This window comes from Aptenodytes patagonicus, chromosome 1, assembly GCF_965638725.1.
Source record: "Aptenodytes patagonicus chromosome 1, bAptPat1.pri.cur, whole genome shotgun sequence".
NCBI lineage: Eukaryota > Metazoa > Chordata > Aves > Sphenisciformes > Spheniscidae > Aptenodytes > Aptenodytes patagonicus.
In genome coordinates, this window is record NC_134949.1 from 100,927,265 (window position 1) to 100,946,780 (window position 19,516).

The 19,516-nt window shown below is 39.6% G+C and overlaps 1 protein-coding gene across 2 annotated transcripts in view; it reads left to right on the top strand.

Moving 5' to 3' along the window:
* Positions 1 to 19,516, top strand: part of EPHA3 (EPH receptor A3) — a 235,162-nt gene that overhangs the window by 195,763 nt on the left and 19,883 nt on the right. For both annotated transcript variants that reach the window (XM_076350835.1, XM_076350842.1), the window contains exons 12-14: positions 5,285 to 5,346; positions 7,687 to 7,896; positions 17,747 to 17,896. In XM_076350835.1, coding sequence (XP_076206950.1) covers positions 5,285 to 5,346; positions 7,687 to 7,896; positions 17,747 to 17,896 — 422 coding nt within the window. The remainder of the gene's footprint in view (positions 1 to 5,284; positions 5,347 to 7,686; positions 7,897 to 17,746; positions 17,897 to 19,516) is intronic.

Sequence of the window (19,516 nt, forward strand, 5' to 3'; positions counted from 1 at the left end):
CAGTATGAGGCATTTTAAAGATCCTGATCCTCTAGAATTTATACCTCTTGGTAAAAATCTCAGAAAAAATCTTGGGGCTTTAAGCTGTCAGTAGTAAAATTGATTTTATTTATTTGATAATATTTATCAAAGGGTGGATGAAAAGCTGGACGTGAGCCAGCAATGTGCACTCACAGCCCAGAAGGCCAATCGTATCCTGGGCTGCATCCAAAGAAGCGTGGCCAGCAGGTCGAGGGAGGGGATTCTGCCCCTCTACTCTGCTCTGGTGAGACCCCACCTGGAGCACTGCGTCCAGCTCTGGAGCCCTCAGTGTAAAACAGACACGGACCTGTTGGAGTGGGTCCAGAGGAGGGCCACAAAAATTATGAGGGGGATGGAACACCTCTCCTGTGAAGAAAGGCTGAGAGAGTTGGGGTTGTTCAGCCTGGAGAGGAGAAGGCTTCAGGGAGACCTTCTTGCAGCCTATCAGTTCTTAAAGGGGGCTTATAAAAAAGATGGTGGCAAACTTTTTAGCAGGGCCTGTTGCGACAGGACAAGGTGGAATGGCTTTAAACTAAAGAGGGGTACATTTAGACTAGATATAAGGAAGAAATTTTTTACGCTGAGGGTGGTGGAACACTGGCACAGGTTTCCCAAAGAGGTGGTGGATGCCCCATCCCTGGAAACATTCAAGGTCAGATTGGACGGGGCTCTGAGCAACCTGGTCTAGCTGAAGATGTCCCTGTCCATGGCAGGGGGGTTGGACTAGATGACCTTTAGAGGTCCCTTCCAACCCAAACTATTCTATGATTCTATGATTATATTTTTACTAATAGACATTTTCTAAATCTGCCTTTGGGTGTTTTTGTTGTGGGTTTGGTTGTGGGGTTTTTTTAAAAATTGTTTTTGTCTATGTTTATGATAACAAATCACCTTCTCCTTTTGAGACAAAAAATATAATCGAAAACTCCATGCACGCTCGGTACCTTCCTGGAAAAGTAATATATTTGAAGAACCCTCTCCAGCTCCACTTTCGTTAAGATAACAGCAAGTTGTAACAGGCATTCCTGAACGGTGGTGTCGGACTTAGAGCTCCTACCCAGCTTTCCCATGGCAGCCATGGTAGCCTCCTTGAAGCCACTCAGATCCTGCATGCTCTTCTCCTTATGAGCAGCTGGTGGGATTTGGTGCTGGTGATGCTGCCTCATTTAGGCAAGTTCTGGCTCTCATTGCTTGTGCTGCTGATTGTCCTCTACCTTGAGGTGGAAAGCCAGAAATAGTAGTAGAAAAGAGAGGTTGCATGAAGTACCAAAACTGGCTTGTTCTGAGAGACGTCAATTCAGAGACTTTCTAAATTTCCATTGCAGCATAAGGTGATAAATTTAATGATCTAAGTCCTGCAGTGGTTATTAGGTGGGAGATCAATAAGATTTTATAAGAAGTATTCTTAAAAAAAGATTCAGGAATGCTCTGAAATTTTTCAGGGGAGTGGAAAAAATCAGTAGGATGTTTCCTAGTTCATCCTAGAGGACTCTGCCGGCAAAGCAGCTCCTTGCCATTTCAGTGAACTGCTTGGAATGTGCTGAGGACGTTTCCAGTTTAACTGGGTAGAATTATGCCAAGTACTTTGTTGTTAAGTAGATGGCTTTATTGGTTTTAAGGAATCTTGTTTTTAAAATTGCGTGATTCGAGGTTTCACAAACATAGACAGGCATGAAAGAATTTCATAGCTTACTGCAACAAATTATATGAAATAAAAAACCCACAGGAATGTGTCTAAAAATAACTAGTGAAAGGTATGTAAAACCCTATATGTTATGAAAAGACATAATTACAATAATAATGCTTTCTCTAGGTGTGATTAATGAAAGTCTGTTTTGCTGATTTAAATAACAAAGAAGTTATTCTTCAGCTTAGGTCTCACAGTCCCATTAGGAAAGGACTGCCAGATCTGCCTGTGTAAATCCAAGTTATCTCCTGCTTTTTAATGACACCCACTTTTACAGTCAGAATAACATTTGCAGTCCCAAAATTACTTGAAATGCCAGCATCAGTCTGTACACAGCTGAGCTAAAATCTATTTTGTTAAATTTTGTATTTCTGTGGCACTTGAGAAAATAATTTAATTGCTGTACATGCAGGAATTTGTGCATTGCTTTTGAATGTGCATTACTAATTCTGTCTGTATTCTGTATAAGTGACAATTAGTAAGTTTGCTACTCAGCTGTATTCACAGCAGACTGCTGTCTGTTTTGGGGGGGGTTGGGAGTGCCAGCTGCTTATCACAGTTAAGTATGAGAGAGCAAGCTCTGAAAATTCCCAGCTGAAGTCAATAAAAGCCTGGGGGATGCAACACCCTCTCCAGATAGCTTGAATACAGGAGTCGAGAAAACTGCTCTGGAACTATTTGTATCCGTTTTACTGGGTAAAATTATATGGCATAAATGCAAGTAAAGATGATAATTTATTTTCTTCAACATTCTATAGGGTGATAGAAGGACAAGAAGGTTGTGGGGTTTGTTTTTTTTAAAACAAACCAATATACTGTAACAACAAATTAGCAAGCGTTCATATTTTTTAACGATAGCTATTAAATTGCACTCAAAAGCGTTAGTTTATGTACAGTCAGCAGAGAGCCTGTGGAGTATTTGCTGGATCACTCTCAGTACAGGTAATGGCATGATAAACAGTCGAGATGACCTTTTCTTCATTAACCAAATTCTTTTTGACAGGTGGCCCTTAGCAATGATCTAGCTTTTCATACTAAGCAGATCTTCTGAAGGAACTCCTAATAACTGCAATTGTCACGATCCCTATAACAGGACCGTTTAGTACGAGAAGTTCTCAAGCTGGGGTGGCTGTGGTTTGCCAGTGGGACAACCCACCGGCGGTATGAAAGAGGTGCACCCACCAGATAAGACTTCAGTCCTTTGCTTCAATGCAGAGTTGTTCCCCTGCTTCACACCGATTTCTGTTCTGCATTTTCCTGCTACGCTGGTCTCCTGGGCGCGCTGTAGGCAGTAGTCTTAATAACTAGCGCACATGTTCTGCTTAGTTTACTAATAATTTACAGCAATTTGTAGCCTGTTAGTATAATAAATTTCGGCAACACTGTTGACACAAGTTGTTATCATATATAAACGACTGTGCTTTGATAAATGAATGCAGAATGTTCTTTTAAAAGTGCACCGTGTTGCTTCAGAGCATATGCTTCTTATTATGGACACGTTTCCAACCTAACGAGAGTGAAACCCTGCACTTGGGGCTTTCTGAGTATGAGTGAGCAAGGCAGGAAGATGCTCTCTTTATAATTTGAAAGACGTAGCTTCTTACTCTAATTTCAGACTTCTGATGTGTCATAAAATTGACTGAGTTTATACAGAAACCAGGCAACTGTCTCCTGGTTTCAAATTACGTGGATTTATGATAGAAAGTTTTGGATAGCCCCATCGGTGCGCTGCCCTTTACTTGAAAGGTCCAGCAGCATTTTCTGTGCGTAACCAGAAATGGTTTTGCGTTAATGTTGCAATCACGATATGTTAGGTACTTTTCCTTGCACTGCATATTTCTTGCTAACAAGAGTAAGCAAGCAACAGATTTTTTTGAGATTTTACATTGTTAGTTCTTTTATCTGTACCGTATCCTATATAATTCAAGATTAATGTTTTGGATAAAGAGTTTATTCCTACCAGTTAATGGATGACAGAGTCGATTACCCATTAGTGTGACTCCTACAGTATAACACATCATTTGCACAGCAGAAAGAAGGTATTTTAACCCATTAATCCATGTAAAGAGGACAAATGATTCTCTTCTCATTATATTAAACTCATTCTTTGAATTTAATAGTTTTCTTCTAAGAATTTCTATTTGGTAAAAGTTGTATTTTCTGAAAAACAAACAAAAAAGGAGTTGTTACCATTTACTTCGCTTTTTTAATGGCTTTCTTGCTTTTAATTATACTGGGTACCTCTTTCAAGCCTCATGCTGTTCAATTTTAAAAGCTAAAATATCACCATGCCTGCTATACAATATGCAGGCCTTTGTCATGCTTTTATGGTCAGATGCCTTCCCGTATTACATGTGAAATAATAATTCATCTCCTTAAATAACTTCATGCTCTTACCCACCTTTCTCTCTACCAGAAAGAGTGAAAATAAACAAAGCTTTAGAAAATATTATGAAATAATAAAATCCATATGATGGTAAAATATTAGCAGAGCAATGACCTTTGTCTGGAAACTTCACCGTAATCACATTAATTTTTGCATTCATTTCTCTCCATCATGTCAGAGCTGCATATAAAATCTTGGTTACGTTACAGGATACCTTAGGGTAGAACGAACGGTCTCACAAACTGATCTGAATCTGCACGGACAAGTTTTGAAAGATATTAGAGGCTTTTCAAGGATGCAGGGCTGTTTCTTCAGAGCACGCCGCTGCCCTGTGGCTGCAGCGTGTTCGGCCCCCAGCTAAGCTGTGCTTGGCGGGAGGGGAGGTTCATGTTGTCAGTGATCCTGCTGCAGAGGGAGGCAGGACTGCCTGGAAAGAGGGCTAACCCCCAGCAGTGGAAGGTGGCTGTGTTACAGCTCTGCTTTTCTTTCCAGTGCCCTGTATTACTTTTATTCTGCACTTTCCCTTCCATCTCTATCCCTACCCCAACATTTTATTCGGCTTATGCTACGAAAATACTGAAGCTCTACAATTTAAATGCATTGTAAATACCCTCCTGAGGGAGAGGTTTTTTGCTATTGCCTCCACGTACGCTGTTTAATCTCTCCCTTACCGTAGTATATGAGGAACGTACTGGCTGTGCCCATGCGGTAGAGCACTGCTCCACAGTCCTTGCACCTCTGTTGGGCAGACCAGGGCACCTCTGGGGAGAAACTGTGACTCCCTCCACAGCAAGTGCCCAGTTCCCTTCCAGAGGGCACCTGGGGGCAAGTGCATGGCAGAATACACCTACTTCATTGCATAAATTCAACAATTATATGAAGGATTATATTTAACGGTGATGGATAAGACACCGTATACTGAAAATGCTGATGCTTTACTTTGTGTCTTGGGGCTTGAGCTGCTAAAAATTGTATCAGTTTATGCTGAAATGACTGTATTTCTGTTGATGTCAGTGAAATCACAATTATGTCGTGCACAGAGCTGGTTTTGCCCATGCATCTTTTGCTTTCTTTCTAAAAGTAAAATTATCCTTGGGATTTGGAAGATTTGGGCACGTTTCTGAAATGCCTGTTTTTACCGATTATTATGTATTCATTTTAAATGCCTGACCCCTGTAATATATTTGCAGGTAAACCAGTTATGATTGTTACTGAATATATGGAAAATGGTTCCTTGGACAGCTTCCTACGGGTAAGTGCAATAGAGAACTACATGGTGCAGAACTGGCTCTTGTTCTGAATTTGTTATGAATTTGCTGCCGCTGTACTCTGATTCATCATCAGCTCTTGTTGCTTGATATTGCATTATTTCCCTTTGGTTTTGTGTGCATCGTGATATGCTCAGAAAGCCAGGTAGGGATCTGCTAGTCCATTTTGACTGCTTGCTGTAAGTATTATTGCAAAATGAAGAACATTTTTGTTTTATTAGTATGTCACATCAATAAAAAACCAAACCAAAACAACATTCTGGCACACAAAAATAGAAATTGTTTTTCTGAGGGCTGAATTACTACTGTAATGCAGTTATGCTTATTGGTTGGCAGCCTGTACGTCTTACCAAGCGATTTCCAAAGTGAATGGATTTGTGGAAATTTTGTCAGTAAACCAATAGCACTGAGCCAAGAGCCATTTCCCTAAATGTGAAAAGTTTAGGGAATAACCCCATACCTGAGGGTGTTTGAAATGTTTTGCTAGCAAACTTTATTGGCGTGTTTTCTTTCCCCAACCTTAGACACACTAATACTGTTGTTGATTTATCTTTGTTTTCTGTCAGAGTTGGTAGCGAGCCTAAAAAAATTTGAACGCTCCCCGTGTCACCAAGATTTACTTGTGGCAAAACAAGAAGTGTAGCAGAAATGAAATCCCATCTGAGGGGAAACACTAGTTTAATTTTAATTTGCTAGGGCAAACTCAGCTGTGGCTGGGAGACTGCTTTGGTTCTGCCACGGTTGAATGACATTATCCCCCAAATTCATAACACTGAAATAGACGTTTAACCCCAAAAGGGGATATATTGTCAACCTTAGTTTCAGTATGTACTATATATGTTATGATGTCCACTGGAGCATGTAAAATACATATAAATAATGTGTCAGTATATCTGAATGAAATATATCTGTACTGAACTGTATGTATTTTGTTTAGGCTAAAAATCCTTGAAGAAAGCTCTGAGGAAAGGAGAATAATTTCTGACTGTACAAAACAGTTGTTCAGCTTGTTCGTTCATTTGAGTGTGGGGGTTTTTGGGGGGGTTTTTTTGTTTGTTTGTTTTTTTACTACTGTTGTGTGGAATCATAGATAAGAACCTTGTGACTCATTAATCACAGGCAACCCAGGCCATATTACCCTTTTTATAAATGCCTTTTAAAACTATTTAGTTTGCTTTCCCTATCACCACTGAAAGGCTATCTCAGGATCTCATTCCTTTTGTGGTTAGAAACCTTCTTCTGATTTCTAGCTAAATCTTTCCCAGGGTCTATATAGATCCTCTTGTGTTGGCTCTAGTTAAAGAAGGTTTCATAACAGGGAACTGCTAAGAGTCTTTTATAACAAAGAATTTCTTCATGAAAGGGAATTCTGAGAGGCTCTTTAGGCATCTGTTGTGCCATATATTTGTCTAATGTTTACAGTGCTAATATCACCCCTAAGTATACTAATCAAAAATGAAATGAATGCAATCAGTCTTGCAGAATGATTCGTGTGAGCTCACCCCACATGGCAGAGCCAGCTCCCATGTATTTAATAAAACTCTGGAAGAAGCAGCAGGAAGAGCTGGAGAGCTGCCCATGATGATACATTTAAAGCACTGGGGGATTCATTTGAGAGCTGCACTAGGACGTACTGTTGTCCTGTCGTCTATGTATCTATATACCAATATCAAAGCTAGATGTTAACAAACAGCATTAGTAAGAGCTGGGAGATTCAAAACATGTGTCTAGAAGTAGACAATCAGGAATATATGCAACTATTGGTTTCTAGGCTAAGTCACAGTGTGTTTAAGTGATTTTTGTGTTCCTGAAGTTGAGGAAAATGTTGAGGAATGAGTTTAAATTTAATGGAATTCGAAAGCCGCTGAATCAGATCAGCATTTGCTTTTGTTAGAAAAAATGCTGCGTAATAGAAAACTTTCATTAGTCCATTGGGTAAGGCTGGGATTTTCACTAACAATTCCTGTGGCCTTTCAGGGAAGTTGGACATCTGTTTCCCTAATGTCCTGACACTCCAGTCTCATGAGCACACACATCTTAGATTTATGTGCCGCTTTCACACAGGTCCCATCTAGGAGATTAAAATTCTGACGACAGCAAGAACGGGAAAAATGAATTTTTATCTGAGTTGAAAAACTGTCCCCTTCCCTCAGCTGATTGGGAGATTATCCTCCGCAGATCAAAGTAGTTCCACGTGTGGCATTTAAATCACGACCCCTGACTCACGAGCTCTTCACTTGAGGAGCTTCAAGGGTCTGTATCAAAAATTCTGTGCAAGGAGGAACATGAACAGTCTCTGAAATGACATTTCAAATGTTTTCCAGAAACATGATGCCCAGTTCACCGTCATCCAGCTAGTAGGCATGCTTCGAGGGATTGCATCTGGCATGAAATATTTGTCAGATATGGGTTATGTCCATCGAGATCTAGCTGCTCGTAATATCCTCATCAATAGTAACTTGGTATGCAAAGTCTCAGATTTTGGTCTCTCTCGTGTACTGGAAGATGACCCAGAAGCTGCTTACACCACAAGGGTGAGTTTCTGAGTTTGTTTATCCTTTTAAAATTCTTGTTGGTTGTGACAAAGTTAGACTGAAATCTGAGGGAGTCCCTGAGGCTTATACTTTGTGTTGCAAAGGCCATCCAGTCTTGCATGCCTGGAGATGTTCAGTAAACCCTAAACTCATCGCAGCTATTTTTTAATTCGTCTCAGGGAAGATAGGAGGCAAAAAATATGGTTTCTGTTGGTAGATTATTTTTCTTAAAGTATACAAAGTTCATGGCTCAGTTTCTTTCTGCTGGGTGTGCAAAGGAGCGAATACCACAATTAAGGCCTGAGTTGGTTTGGCACACAAAAATGTAAGACTTCATGTGTGCTTTGAGCAGGTTTTGTTACACTTCTGATTTAGCTCCCACCCAGGAAAAAAAAATCCTACCCAGCAATAATTTTTTTTTTTACCTTTTTGTGTCTTCTAGTATGATGGGACATGTGTCTGGTTGGAGCATACTGATATCGCTGTTCTGCAAGGGTGTATCAGTTATACCTGCTGTTGTACCCCTAACTGAGTAAAAACTTGAGTAAAACAAAAAAAGAAAGTTTGCTTAACAATGTAATAAACCTTCTGTGCTTTCTGTGCTTTGGAGATGTAATGATATCAAGGAGGAGACTTACCTCTGACTGTTTTTGTCCTGAGATACAGAAGCTTTTATCAGAGAGGGGACTGCCCATAGTGTAGGCTGCTGCTTGTTTCTTTTCTGGATTTCATCCTGCCTGAAAAGCTACCTGGAAGCTACGCTGTTGGCTTAGAGCCTTAGAAAAGCCACAGTGTCTTCTAAATACTGCTGTGCTGCACCTCTTTCTCTCACTTGACTAATGCTTCTGTTTTATTGTGGAAACCTTGAAGGCATACGTTTAGCTTTGTGTACGTAGATATTACACTGGGATGTGTGGTTGTTCACTTTAATCCTATTGCATGTGGATTTTATTAACTTTAGAAAAAGTGGCATTAATCTCCAGTATCTTAGTCAAGTGTAATTTGCAGTGATGCCTAGTAATCATCTCCTCTCCACTGTACAGACCAGATTAGAGTAGAATGTATCAGCAAAATCTTAATGTGGGTTTTCTAGGGCTTCCTTCATTCCTGATCACTGACAGGAGCAATCAATTATTGTGGTAGCTTGCGTGCTACCTTCTTCATGATTGAAATAAAATAACGTGACAAATGAGTAAAGAAATCCTAGCTGTTTTCTTACACATTATATATACATTATATACATATACATTTATAGATACATATTTACCAGTCATACCTTCATAACTTACCAGGCATAAAGACTCTATTCTTTTCTTGACCTTTCAGTGCTTTTTTTGACCTCTGATAAGCTTTGGCATGTTGTTAGAAATATGCAATATATACCACTTTAGAAAACCGTCTGCAGAGATCTCTCATGGTTAATATAAAGAGACATTAGTAGGAGAAAGCAGTTTTCATGCTCAGTATAGGTGCAGCATTCATAAGCAAATATTAATATAATGCAAGGGTTCCTCAAGAGAAAATTGTCTGTAGTTCAGCCAGAGGTTTATTGCCTTGTCAGATATGCTTGCCTGCCCTCTTCTTAAAAACTCCTGTGAAAGTAATGGGTGTTAGTGTCTCCGAGGTAAACAGTTTTAGATAAATACTGTATCTAGTCTCGTATTTAGTCTCCCTCCCCCAGGATGTACACTTGCAAGCTAAGGCAATTACTCTGTGTCCTACCACTACTGCCCATAGGCAGGTGATCGATCTCCCCTTTAAAGCAGCTGCTTACATGCATGGAGATTGCTGTCCTCTTCACAGGCATCCCTCCATTCTTTCATTTACTAAACTATTTTTCCAAACTTACTCTTCTTGCTGGTCTCCTTCAAATTCTTTTCAGGTTAACTACATTTTCCTTAAATGTGGTGCCCAAAATGGGATACTAGTCTCCAGCACCAAACATAGCGTATCTCACGTTTCTTACACATGCCCTTTCTGTTAATATCTCCATGGGTGAGAAGTCTCTATGTCTCCTTCCACCCCCAACACAGCTTTGCCACATAGTTGGCTCATGTTCTTCTGCTTGGACAGATACCTCTGCCAGGCTTCAAAGTTCAATTCTTAGTCCAAAATTCATCCAGGCATGCAAACTAATCTATAAGTTAGTAATGACATTTTGTGTATTCACATAAAGAGCTGAAGAGACCTTTGCGTCCTAGTTAACTTAGATTAAAAAGTTGTGTAGGAAGGAAAAAGTAGCTCCCCGTCAAACTGCATAGCATACAGCTTTCTAAGGGAAACACGCTTCCCTGAAAATGAAGCAAACGTCAGTGACTTACATCCACGGGTGAGCTAGGACAAACCACGGTGCACAGGGTGTCAGTGTTTCTGGCCAGTGTTACATGTGAATTTCCTATGGCCAAGTGCAGTGTTGATTTTTTTCCTTCTTCTTCCTCTTCTCTGTCACATATTTTCTAAGCCTACCTGCCTATTTACGTTTAGATAGTGAAATCAGATGGAAAGAAACTATTTTGTAAAGTGTAATCATCTGTGTTCAGTAAACTCCATCTGGCATTTATGGTGTATATGCAAACTGCTGCAGGAAGATGCTCAGATAATTAAAACCTTCAAATAAAACCTAGGACAAATCTAATTTTCTTTAAAAGTAGTTACTGAATATACCTCTGGCACATCTTGCCTCTGAGAGAAGGACAAGGCTATTTGCTATTCATCTTTTTGCTCAAGTTTCCTTTGAAGTGAATATTGTATACATGTCCAGGTAGCGTGTCCCCGGAGTATGTTTGATCCCCAGCTTAAACAACTGGGGACCACGAGTGTGAAACAGAGCTCCAGTCCGCTGGAAGAAGGCTGGGCAGTTCATGTTCCTGCTGTTTAGTCTTATCACAAAACACAGGACCGTTTCCTAGGCTGCTCCTAGTGCATTTCACAGGCACTAATTATATGGCAAAACCAAGACAAAAATAGTGCCACTTTTTAGAATAATGGCATCATCCCAAACAATTTCATGCCTTTACAACTAAAGGACGACAACTACTCAGTAGGATCTTTGAAAAGACAAAAAAGAAAAAACAATCCAAGTTATAACCACAATTCCAAACATTCAAACAGTAAAGAGTGTGTATGATATTAATGGGTAGAGACTTTTGCCTCCTCTCCGCCTCTTCCCGCTCCCAGTTCTCCATTTAGTATCAGTGGTACTAGGGCAATTTATAGAATTAGCTGCAAAGATAGATGTTTTATCTATCTAGCCTCCTCTTCTACTCCTATTTTCCACCTGTAAATGCCAAAGCCTGAGAACAATTCCATTGCTTTAATTCATAATTGCAATTTGGGATTGGTCTACCTCCAAGGAGCCCAGTCGGCCCTTCAGGCTTTCAATACACACCACTGACTGGGTGACATTTTATGTTGTTCTGTTCTCAGAAGCTGTGTCTGAAGCTTTGCAGAAAGGATATGAACATGTATCCTTTTATATATCAATAATGTATGTATCCCTTTATATATCAATATATAATCTGTGATATTGATGCTATTGTACAAGAGCTCTGAAGGACAATGCAAAGATCACAAGTGCGTATGTGAAATACAGGGGATCAAGAGTTGTAAGAAAACTTTGCTATCTGACAGGGTCATTTTTCACCTCCTGAATTATTGTCACTGACTTGATACCACAAAAGGCCTTTGGCAGCCTGTGGTCTGCCTGCTTACAGAAGCAGAAGCCAGCATGTGAATTAGGCTGACTGAGTGTTTGGATTTTTTTTACTGAGCCTTTGTGCCGGAGGGGATGTACTGTAATTATCTACATTCTCCGTACCTATTCACTTCTAATTGAAAGGCCAAGATTCTATTAAAATTGTCATTGTCAAATTGATCCTTTTTATTCGTATTATTTTTAGATGTCTGTATGACAAGTAGGTGGACTAATGACACAGTATGAAGTGGAAGTAAATTTAAACCATCACACATGTAGAGGGACTGTAATTATGTCTCTCAAAGGCGTAATATTTGGGTAATCAGCAGACGAACTTTAACTATTTAAATGCATAGTTGGGTACATCACTGGTGTTCATGGCATTTCAGTGTAAAATACTGTCCAGTTATTATATTTGGATGGATAACTTCTCGTTAAATCTACATTACTTCAAAAAATACTGTGCTTTGATGGCAAGTATTCTGGCGGCCCGTGCCCCCGGGTAATGGTGCCAGAGCAGAGAGGGCACAGCAGGGCACTGCTCCACTGTGTGCCACAGGGAAGGGCACAGAGGTCCTTTCTGTTACGCACACGTTATTGCAACTGGTGCTTGGCAGAAATTTGTCGTGGTTTGTTCGTTCCCTATATATGCAAAAAACATGGTAATACAGCTTGAATGTATTGAAGGGTGTGGTAAAAAAAGAAAAAAACCCACAAATTCTCTTGCCTGATAAGCATGAGGGAGAGAAGCAGCGCTCTGTTATCATTTACCACTCAAGAAGGAGATAATGTCGAGATAAAATATTCATTAGTAAGGGATGAACAAGTAGCATCAGGTAATTTTCAGGTGTTTAAGAGGGTAAGTCAGGCTCATCTCACTTGCATGAAACCATCTTGCTCTGTGCCACTAAGATATCTCCTGAACTAGCGTAAGTCCTCATGTAATGAATTAATGTCAGGCTTTTACCTTTAGGTTTTCCTGCAAAGTTGTTCTAATAATTCTGTTAGAACCCATTTTTCTTGATTCTTCTCTCCCCCGGCCTGTGGCTTAGGTGCCTGTGGCAGTCACCCTGTAACAGATTATAAATCAGAATATTGGAATGGGATATGAAGGCCTGGAAACAGCTGCCTTGTGCCAGAGTGCCAGACGCGCTAGAAATAAATGGAGGACTTCATTGACTTTAGATGAATTACACTGAATGGCCAGATACTGTAGGAATCACAGCTCCATCTAGAGCAGATAAAACCTTTGGTTACTGCTGGCTCACTAATTTCAAACCCCGAGAGTGGTTCTCTGACCTAGACTGCCTGGGATTTTGAGCTGCAATAACAAACTCCTACAGTTTCTGATACTAATGCTTTCTTTCTGCTCAAATTCGGGCAGCTTATTTGGCTTCATGATGAGCATGCCCTTAAAGGGATACCATGACAAAAATATATAAAACCTGTATTTATCTTCAGAAAATAATCAGTAAATATATTACAATAGCTAGTGATGCATGCACATGTAGATTTCTCTTTATAAGCCTGTATCAAATAGATTTGGGCAAACCTTTTTCCTAGGCATATCTATAATGACTTTTCGTTTAGCAAGTTTGTCTTCCATGTTCAGTCCCGATATTACTAATTTTGAAGGGTAGGAGTCCAGCAGTACCAGCCAATAATATTAAGAGTTTCAGATTTTCCAGTGGAGGATAAGCAACAGAGATAGCAGATAAAGATGATTAAATTGCATGAAAGCCTGATGGATATACAATACATAATTAAAAAAAAAAAAAAAAAAATACCAGGTAGGATTTCTTAGCACTTTCATCATAGCAGTTTACAGAGCAGGTATGATTATACTCATTTTAAATATTGGGAGACTGGGGAAAGGGAGTAAAAAACAAGAGACAAGTAAAGAAACAAGTATGGGAGCTTAGTTTTCCCAGCTCCAACTCTGTGGTCTAGGAGAAAGTGTTTGGTTTAATTTATGAGAAGGTAAATTATGTAAGATATCTTTGGTCCTGGCAAAAGATATTGCAAAGAATATCCTGATTTCTGGCAAAGCAGAAAATTGAAGCAATGCTACGTGTTCAAATGAGATGTGTATTTCTCAAAAGTGGTAGAAGTGAAAAGGGATTTTCTAATGCTGAATGATCATAGGTTTTTTAGTTTCAAAATAGACTATTTGAATTACAGCAAGCCTTATAATTTTCAAAGGTAATAGCAATTGAAAACTATGCATTTAGTTTGATACAACTCTTCAGATTTTCTGCATATATTGCTATTTGGACATCTGCTAAAATGTGAATGTTGCATAATCCTTTGGGGGGAATTGTTTTTGTGTTAAAATGCTTATTTGTCTAAAAAATATTTACCAGAACTTTTTTTTGCTGTTCTTGCTCTTAAATTATTCAAAAAACAAGTCAACAAAGTCCCCTTTTAAATACAAAGATAAGATTGACATTTTTATGACAAATTGGGGAGTAGAATAGCAAAATTACAGTTTTACACTATTCAGTGGCAGTTGATTTCTTTTTTAGCTACATTTTAATACTCTCCTTATTTTACTCTCGTTTATGGTAATGCTACATGTATCTGTAGGCTTGCATAGAGTTACAGCTGAGACTTAGCAAAGAAAGTTTATTTCCTTGTAATGGAATCTAGGGTTGATGTACCTTCATTTTTCACTAAAACAAAGCCAAAAGAACTTTGTTTCATTGAGTTTATAATCTTCCTTACCCTGCAATAAAGCAGTCCCAAAATGTTAGGAGACTAATTAATGCCATTTTGTGTAAATGTGTTTCTCCAATTGTATGATTTTTTTTTTTTCCCGTAAGATTATAAAGGTAAAGTCCTTCTACCAAATATGATATTTCCTGCCCTTGCCTAAAGTGCTCATGTTCTAGCCACGAGCACATTTTTCTGTGTGACATCTGGCAATTATTTCTCTAGGGTTTGGCAAGAAGGGCTCCATTTTTGTATCTTAACATGAAATTAAAAGAATGAGCCTGAAACCACCCATAGAAATTTGGATTCTTTAGAGACTAAGATTCTGAAAACTTCAAAATGATACTTCTACGTTTCACAGAACCAGACATTATGCTGGTGCAAGACAAATAACGTAAGTACTCCCTGCCTCAGGGGCTTTCTTATGTGGCACGTTGTAGGTGTATGTTCTGCCATCCCTCTATTCAAAATGTAGCTGAAGTAATTGCTGGATAATGAGGCCCAGCCTGGCTACGTCACCACGAGCCCACTGACGACACCTAGCTCTGTATCTCAGTTTCTTTCGAATCAGATGGCACGGTCTCTTTCCCAGCAGCACTGATGCCTCCCGGGCACAAGGGGAGGGAGCAGCAGAGGTGAGAGGAGGCTTGGGGCTGGTCTGAGGTGGCAGTGCTACCGTCAGAAGCAGCAAGGATCAACAGTTCCCTCTTTTACATCTCCACCTGGCCAGGAATTTGAAACATTTCATCTCAAACTGAACGCCAGTGTTGGTCTGGTTTGGTCCCTGCTGGAGACACTCGCCTGTGGGAGCGCTGGCAGGCGGATGGAGCTCAGAAGCCCCTGCCAGCTGTGGGGCATGGTGGTGGCCCCTTGTGCCTGGGCTCCAGCAGCCGCACGAGCTGCACATTCCTTTCCAGATGCTGTCCACGGGCTTGGGCTTGATCTGTAAAAGTCCTTTGCAGTTTACATCTCGGGTAGCATAGAGGCAGTTTTATCCTGGCAACTAAGCTGGGCTGGGGTGGGTGAGCACCCTGTGGGCAAGTCTGTGCTGGGAGGGCTGGCATCCTCAGCATGCAGCCTGGGCTTCCCCCTTCCCGCTCCTCTGTGCAGGCAGCGCACAGACACCTTGGCCTTGCAGCTGCACTGTAAGTCTGCTCAGTTTTGCAGGTGACTTCTGAGCCTGTGGGACAAGCGGAACACGTTTCATTTAGAAGCTCTTTCTGTTCGTGGTGGTGGGTTTTGCTTGTGTAAATTTAGGATATGGCTTTCCCCCGGCATTGACATTCTTTATTAGAAATCAAAGTTCACTTTACTAGTATGCATAGAAAAAAGGTTGAAAAAGTGGGATTGATTTCTTTATCATCTCCACATCTAAAAGTGTAAGTGGATTTGTTGTGAAAAGACTAGGACACAGGAGAGCTTCCCTTGTTTCTTGGCTGCGCCTTGGACTTGCTGAGGGACCCTGGGCATTTGTAAATTGGGTATACTATTGCTTCTCAATAGAGTATGAGAAAATCAAAATCATTTTTATGTTGTCGGTACTGTTATGGAGCAGCAGTGGGAATTGTGAATAAACTTATAATGAATAGAAAATACGATGTACTTTTTGTGACTAAAGGACATAATCTTACAGATTTCCAAGTTTGCAAGAGAGAGACGTCAAGCTCTCTAGTCTGGCTTCTGTGATGAAACACTGATTTCATATACTGCTATTTATTTTGTGTGTCCTGTTTGTTGGTCCACAAGTAATGTGGAAATTCAGTGTTTACCTAATTTTAAGGGTTGTGTACAAAATGAAGGTTTGTCTTTTGGTTAAGGTAGGAGTCTGCTAAGTAGGATGGGATCCATAAAAACTGTATGCCAAGACAGATTCCCTCTCTGACCTTTGCCAAGACTCTAAGATGTATCTAGTGGCATTTTGGAGGTCTAAACTGCAGCCTGAGTAAAGCCTACCTGTGTTGCTTATATTTAATCAAATTTGTGCAATATTAACCATGAAATTACAGGTGCTTAGCATGGGCTGTGTTTAGGTTTCTAATTAACACTAATGTCCACATTTCTATTGTTAAGCAAGCTAGTTAATCTAAAGCTGGTGAGTGTATGGCTACCCTCAGTGTAGGTACACTTTATGGAAGTGTAGGCAAAGCGTTAATATCTTTACATTTTATTTCTTGCTGGTTAGTCAGTGGAAATAAGAGCACTCCCCTCCCATACAGGTTATTGTAAGGATAGGTATATGATCAGACTATAGCATAATGGGTGTTGCAGAGGTGCCTCAAATAGCTAGCCTAGTGTGAAATCTTCAGAATATATCCCTGTACGTGCTGTGCATCCCTGGACCTGGAAATGACTTTAAACTGTCACAGTTTTCTCTATTCAAATATATTCACTCCAGAATTGCCTTAAGTAACAAGTTTTGCACCGCTGTCTTTTAGGACTTACTTTTCTCATGTGTGACTCACAAATCAGAGTCTTAAAAACCTCTGTCAAAGCTGCCACCGTTGGAAATTGTCTCTTTCCTCTAATTTTCATATTGCAGAAAGTCAGCCTGAGGCTGCTTTTGTGTATGTTACTAATTTGACCTATGGCACCAAGTGGTGGCCATAATCAGACAGAGGTGTTCCCTTAACTACAATATTAATTGTAATGGTAGCTTTAATTCTTTTCAAGTTTACATCATTTAATGATAGCTTGCTTCTCTTGTGACTGTAAAAAATGTTTAAGACCGCTTCCCCAGATGACGTTTGTGCACTCTCCCCTCTGCACAGATGACCCCGTCCGAATCTGTCTTTCTGTGACTGTCTCTGACGGCTTTGGAATGGGAAATTTGTGGATATGATCACAGTCACTGCCTTGTGCAATTGGAGGCTTAGCGTTAGTGAAACAGAGCAACGTCATGGCTCCTCATTTTCCTTGAATGCCCTAGAAAACATGGGGTGAAAACACTAACGGGGAATTCACTTGAAATGCCTTACAAATAGCCCTCTTGTGCTGTGCAAAGGGATCTAGGATATTAGCAAGGACCTCGTACTAGCTTTTTCCATCCTTAATGCTGTATGACTGTCTTGCCAGTTTCTGAACATTTTATAACTGAAAATCAACCACACTTAACTTACCATTTATTATTATCTGTGCATATTATGCTACACATAAATATATATACATTTACATATATGTGTATATATGTACATGCATACAGTATGTATACTATACTTTATACCTATAGCTTCAGTAGATTTTGCACTGTAATGTATTTTACTCTCTATAGTGTACAAGATGCTTTCATGATAAATGGCAATAGCACATTTTCCAGCTTATGCTGGTTTGTACACTGATAAAACAATAATTGAGAATCTCAGAGATTCATTTAAAATAATCAATCGTACAAAATTATATTCATTGTATTACAGTCAAATGGACTGTTTTATTTTGATTTGCTCCTAGGGGGGCAAGATTCCTATCCGATGGACATCACCAGAAGCCATTGCATATCGGAAGTTCACATCAGCCAGTGACGCATGGAGCTATGGGATTGTTCTCTGGGAGGTGATGTCTTATGGAGAGAGACCGTACTGGGAGATGTCCAACCAGGATGTGAGTATATTGTTATCTGAGTTATGTTCTCAAATAAAGGATCAAGCTGTGAAAGGAAGCGAAGCATAATGAAACCAGGTGGCTCTGAGTTTTTGACGTTGACATTGAATAAGATGTAGAAATGAAAATCTCCAAATTTCCCTGATGTGGTAAAAGTTCTAATGAACTTAACAAAAAGCCAACATCTTTTTAGCAGGGTATTTTGGACCTCTGAAGGAACATATTAGAGAATTTTATCATGCTGGTGGTTTTCTGCAGGATGATTCAAACAATTCCACTGCAATGAGGTCATTGCCTTTTACATTCTTTAGCTTATTGTTAGAAAACCCTCCTAAATTTCTGTTGATCCCCTTTGGTTCCACTTGTATAATATTCTGTAAAAGTTTTCCATAAACGTCAAATACACAGAATAAATTGCTCTTGGAGCTTGTGAAAAAGAGAAGCAAAGCATTTCTACTGAGATTTTAATGAAACCAAAATACTTCTGGAAGTAATCAACGGATAAAATAGAGAAGTAGAGTGATCTCATTAGAAGACTTCCAATACAGGCTTCTTTGCAGCATTAGTAAACTATCCAAGCCTGCGATCCAAATGATTAATTGATCTCTCCCAGTATTTTTGTAAGAAGCATAACATTTCCTCAAATAAGATTTTTATTATATCTATTTTGGGTTCTTTTTCTGTTGCCTTATTAATCCTAGATTCATTCCACGGGAGTTACTTATGAACTGAATTTTCTGAAGTACAGTCACTAACACAAAGAGATTTTCCAAGGGGTTGGTATATATCATTACTAGTAATAAACTAAAAAAAGTCAGTAACGTAGTTGTAGCCAGACATTCTCTATACCGCTTTATGTTAAACAAGGAAAAAGAGAAGGAAACTTCCTTTCAAATGAGTACCTCTGAAATGCAAGTCTCTGCAGAAAACTATGTATTTCTTTTAATTAGTCATAAACATTTTTCCTATTGTTTGTGGAGATTAATGAATCCTGTTGCGGAGGCTGATAGAGTAGTGTCATGCCTTTAATAATATCACATTAAAATCAGAAACAGGAGGATTAACCTAGTTATGTGCCTCTACTTCATGGCTATTCAAACCATGGACTGTTTTCCTATCCCTGTTCTGACTCAGAATAGTTTTTCCTGCTTTTGAATTAACTGATCCAGATGAAAAGGCAAGGTTAACAGAATATAGCTTTATCATTTTCTACTTAGAATACATTGGGGTTTTATTCATGGCGCAATAGATACTGTAGGACCGATCAAGAGGCGTTATACTCTGGTGAAAAGGTTGTATTAAAAAGCTTCATAACAGTGTAAATTCTGGGCTATTTTTTTTGTCAATCTAGACAGATGATAGACAATCTAGACAAATTCTGTCAATCTAGACAGATGATAAAAGAATTGGGCCTGCACTGCCTAGTAGGAAGTGTACAGTTATCCTTGTGGTAAGTTTTAAAAATATTTTCTGGCCCTGTGAGATCAATTGCAACCAAAGCTGTCCAGAAGACTTCTATCTATCAGTTCAGGATGTCCCACGAGAGGGTACTTTGGTTTTCTGCCAAGTGCGGTGTCCACTGGAGAGTGTGGAAAGCATGTGTTGCTAAGGGCAATCGGA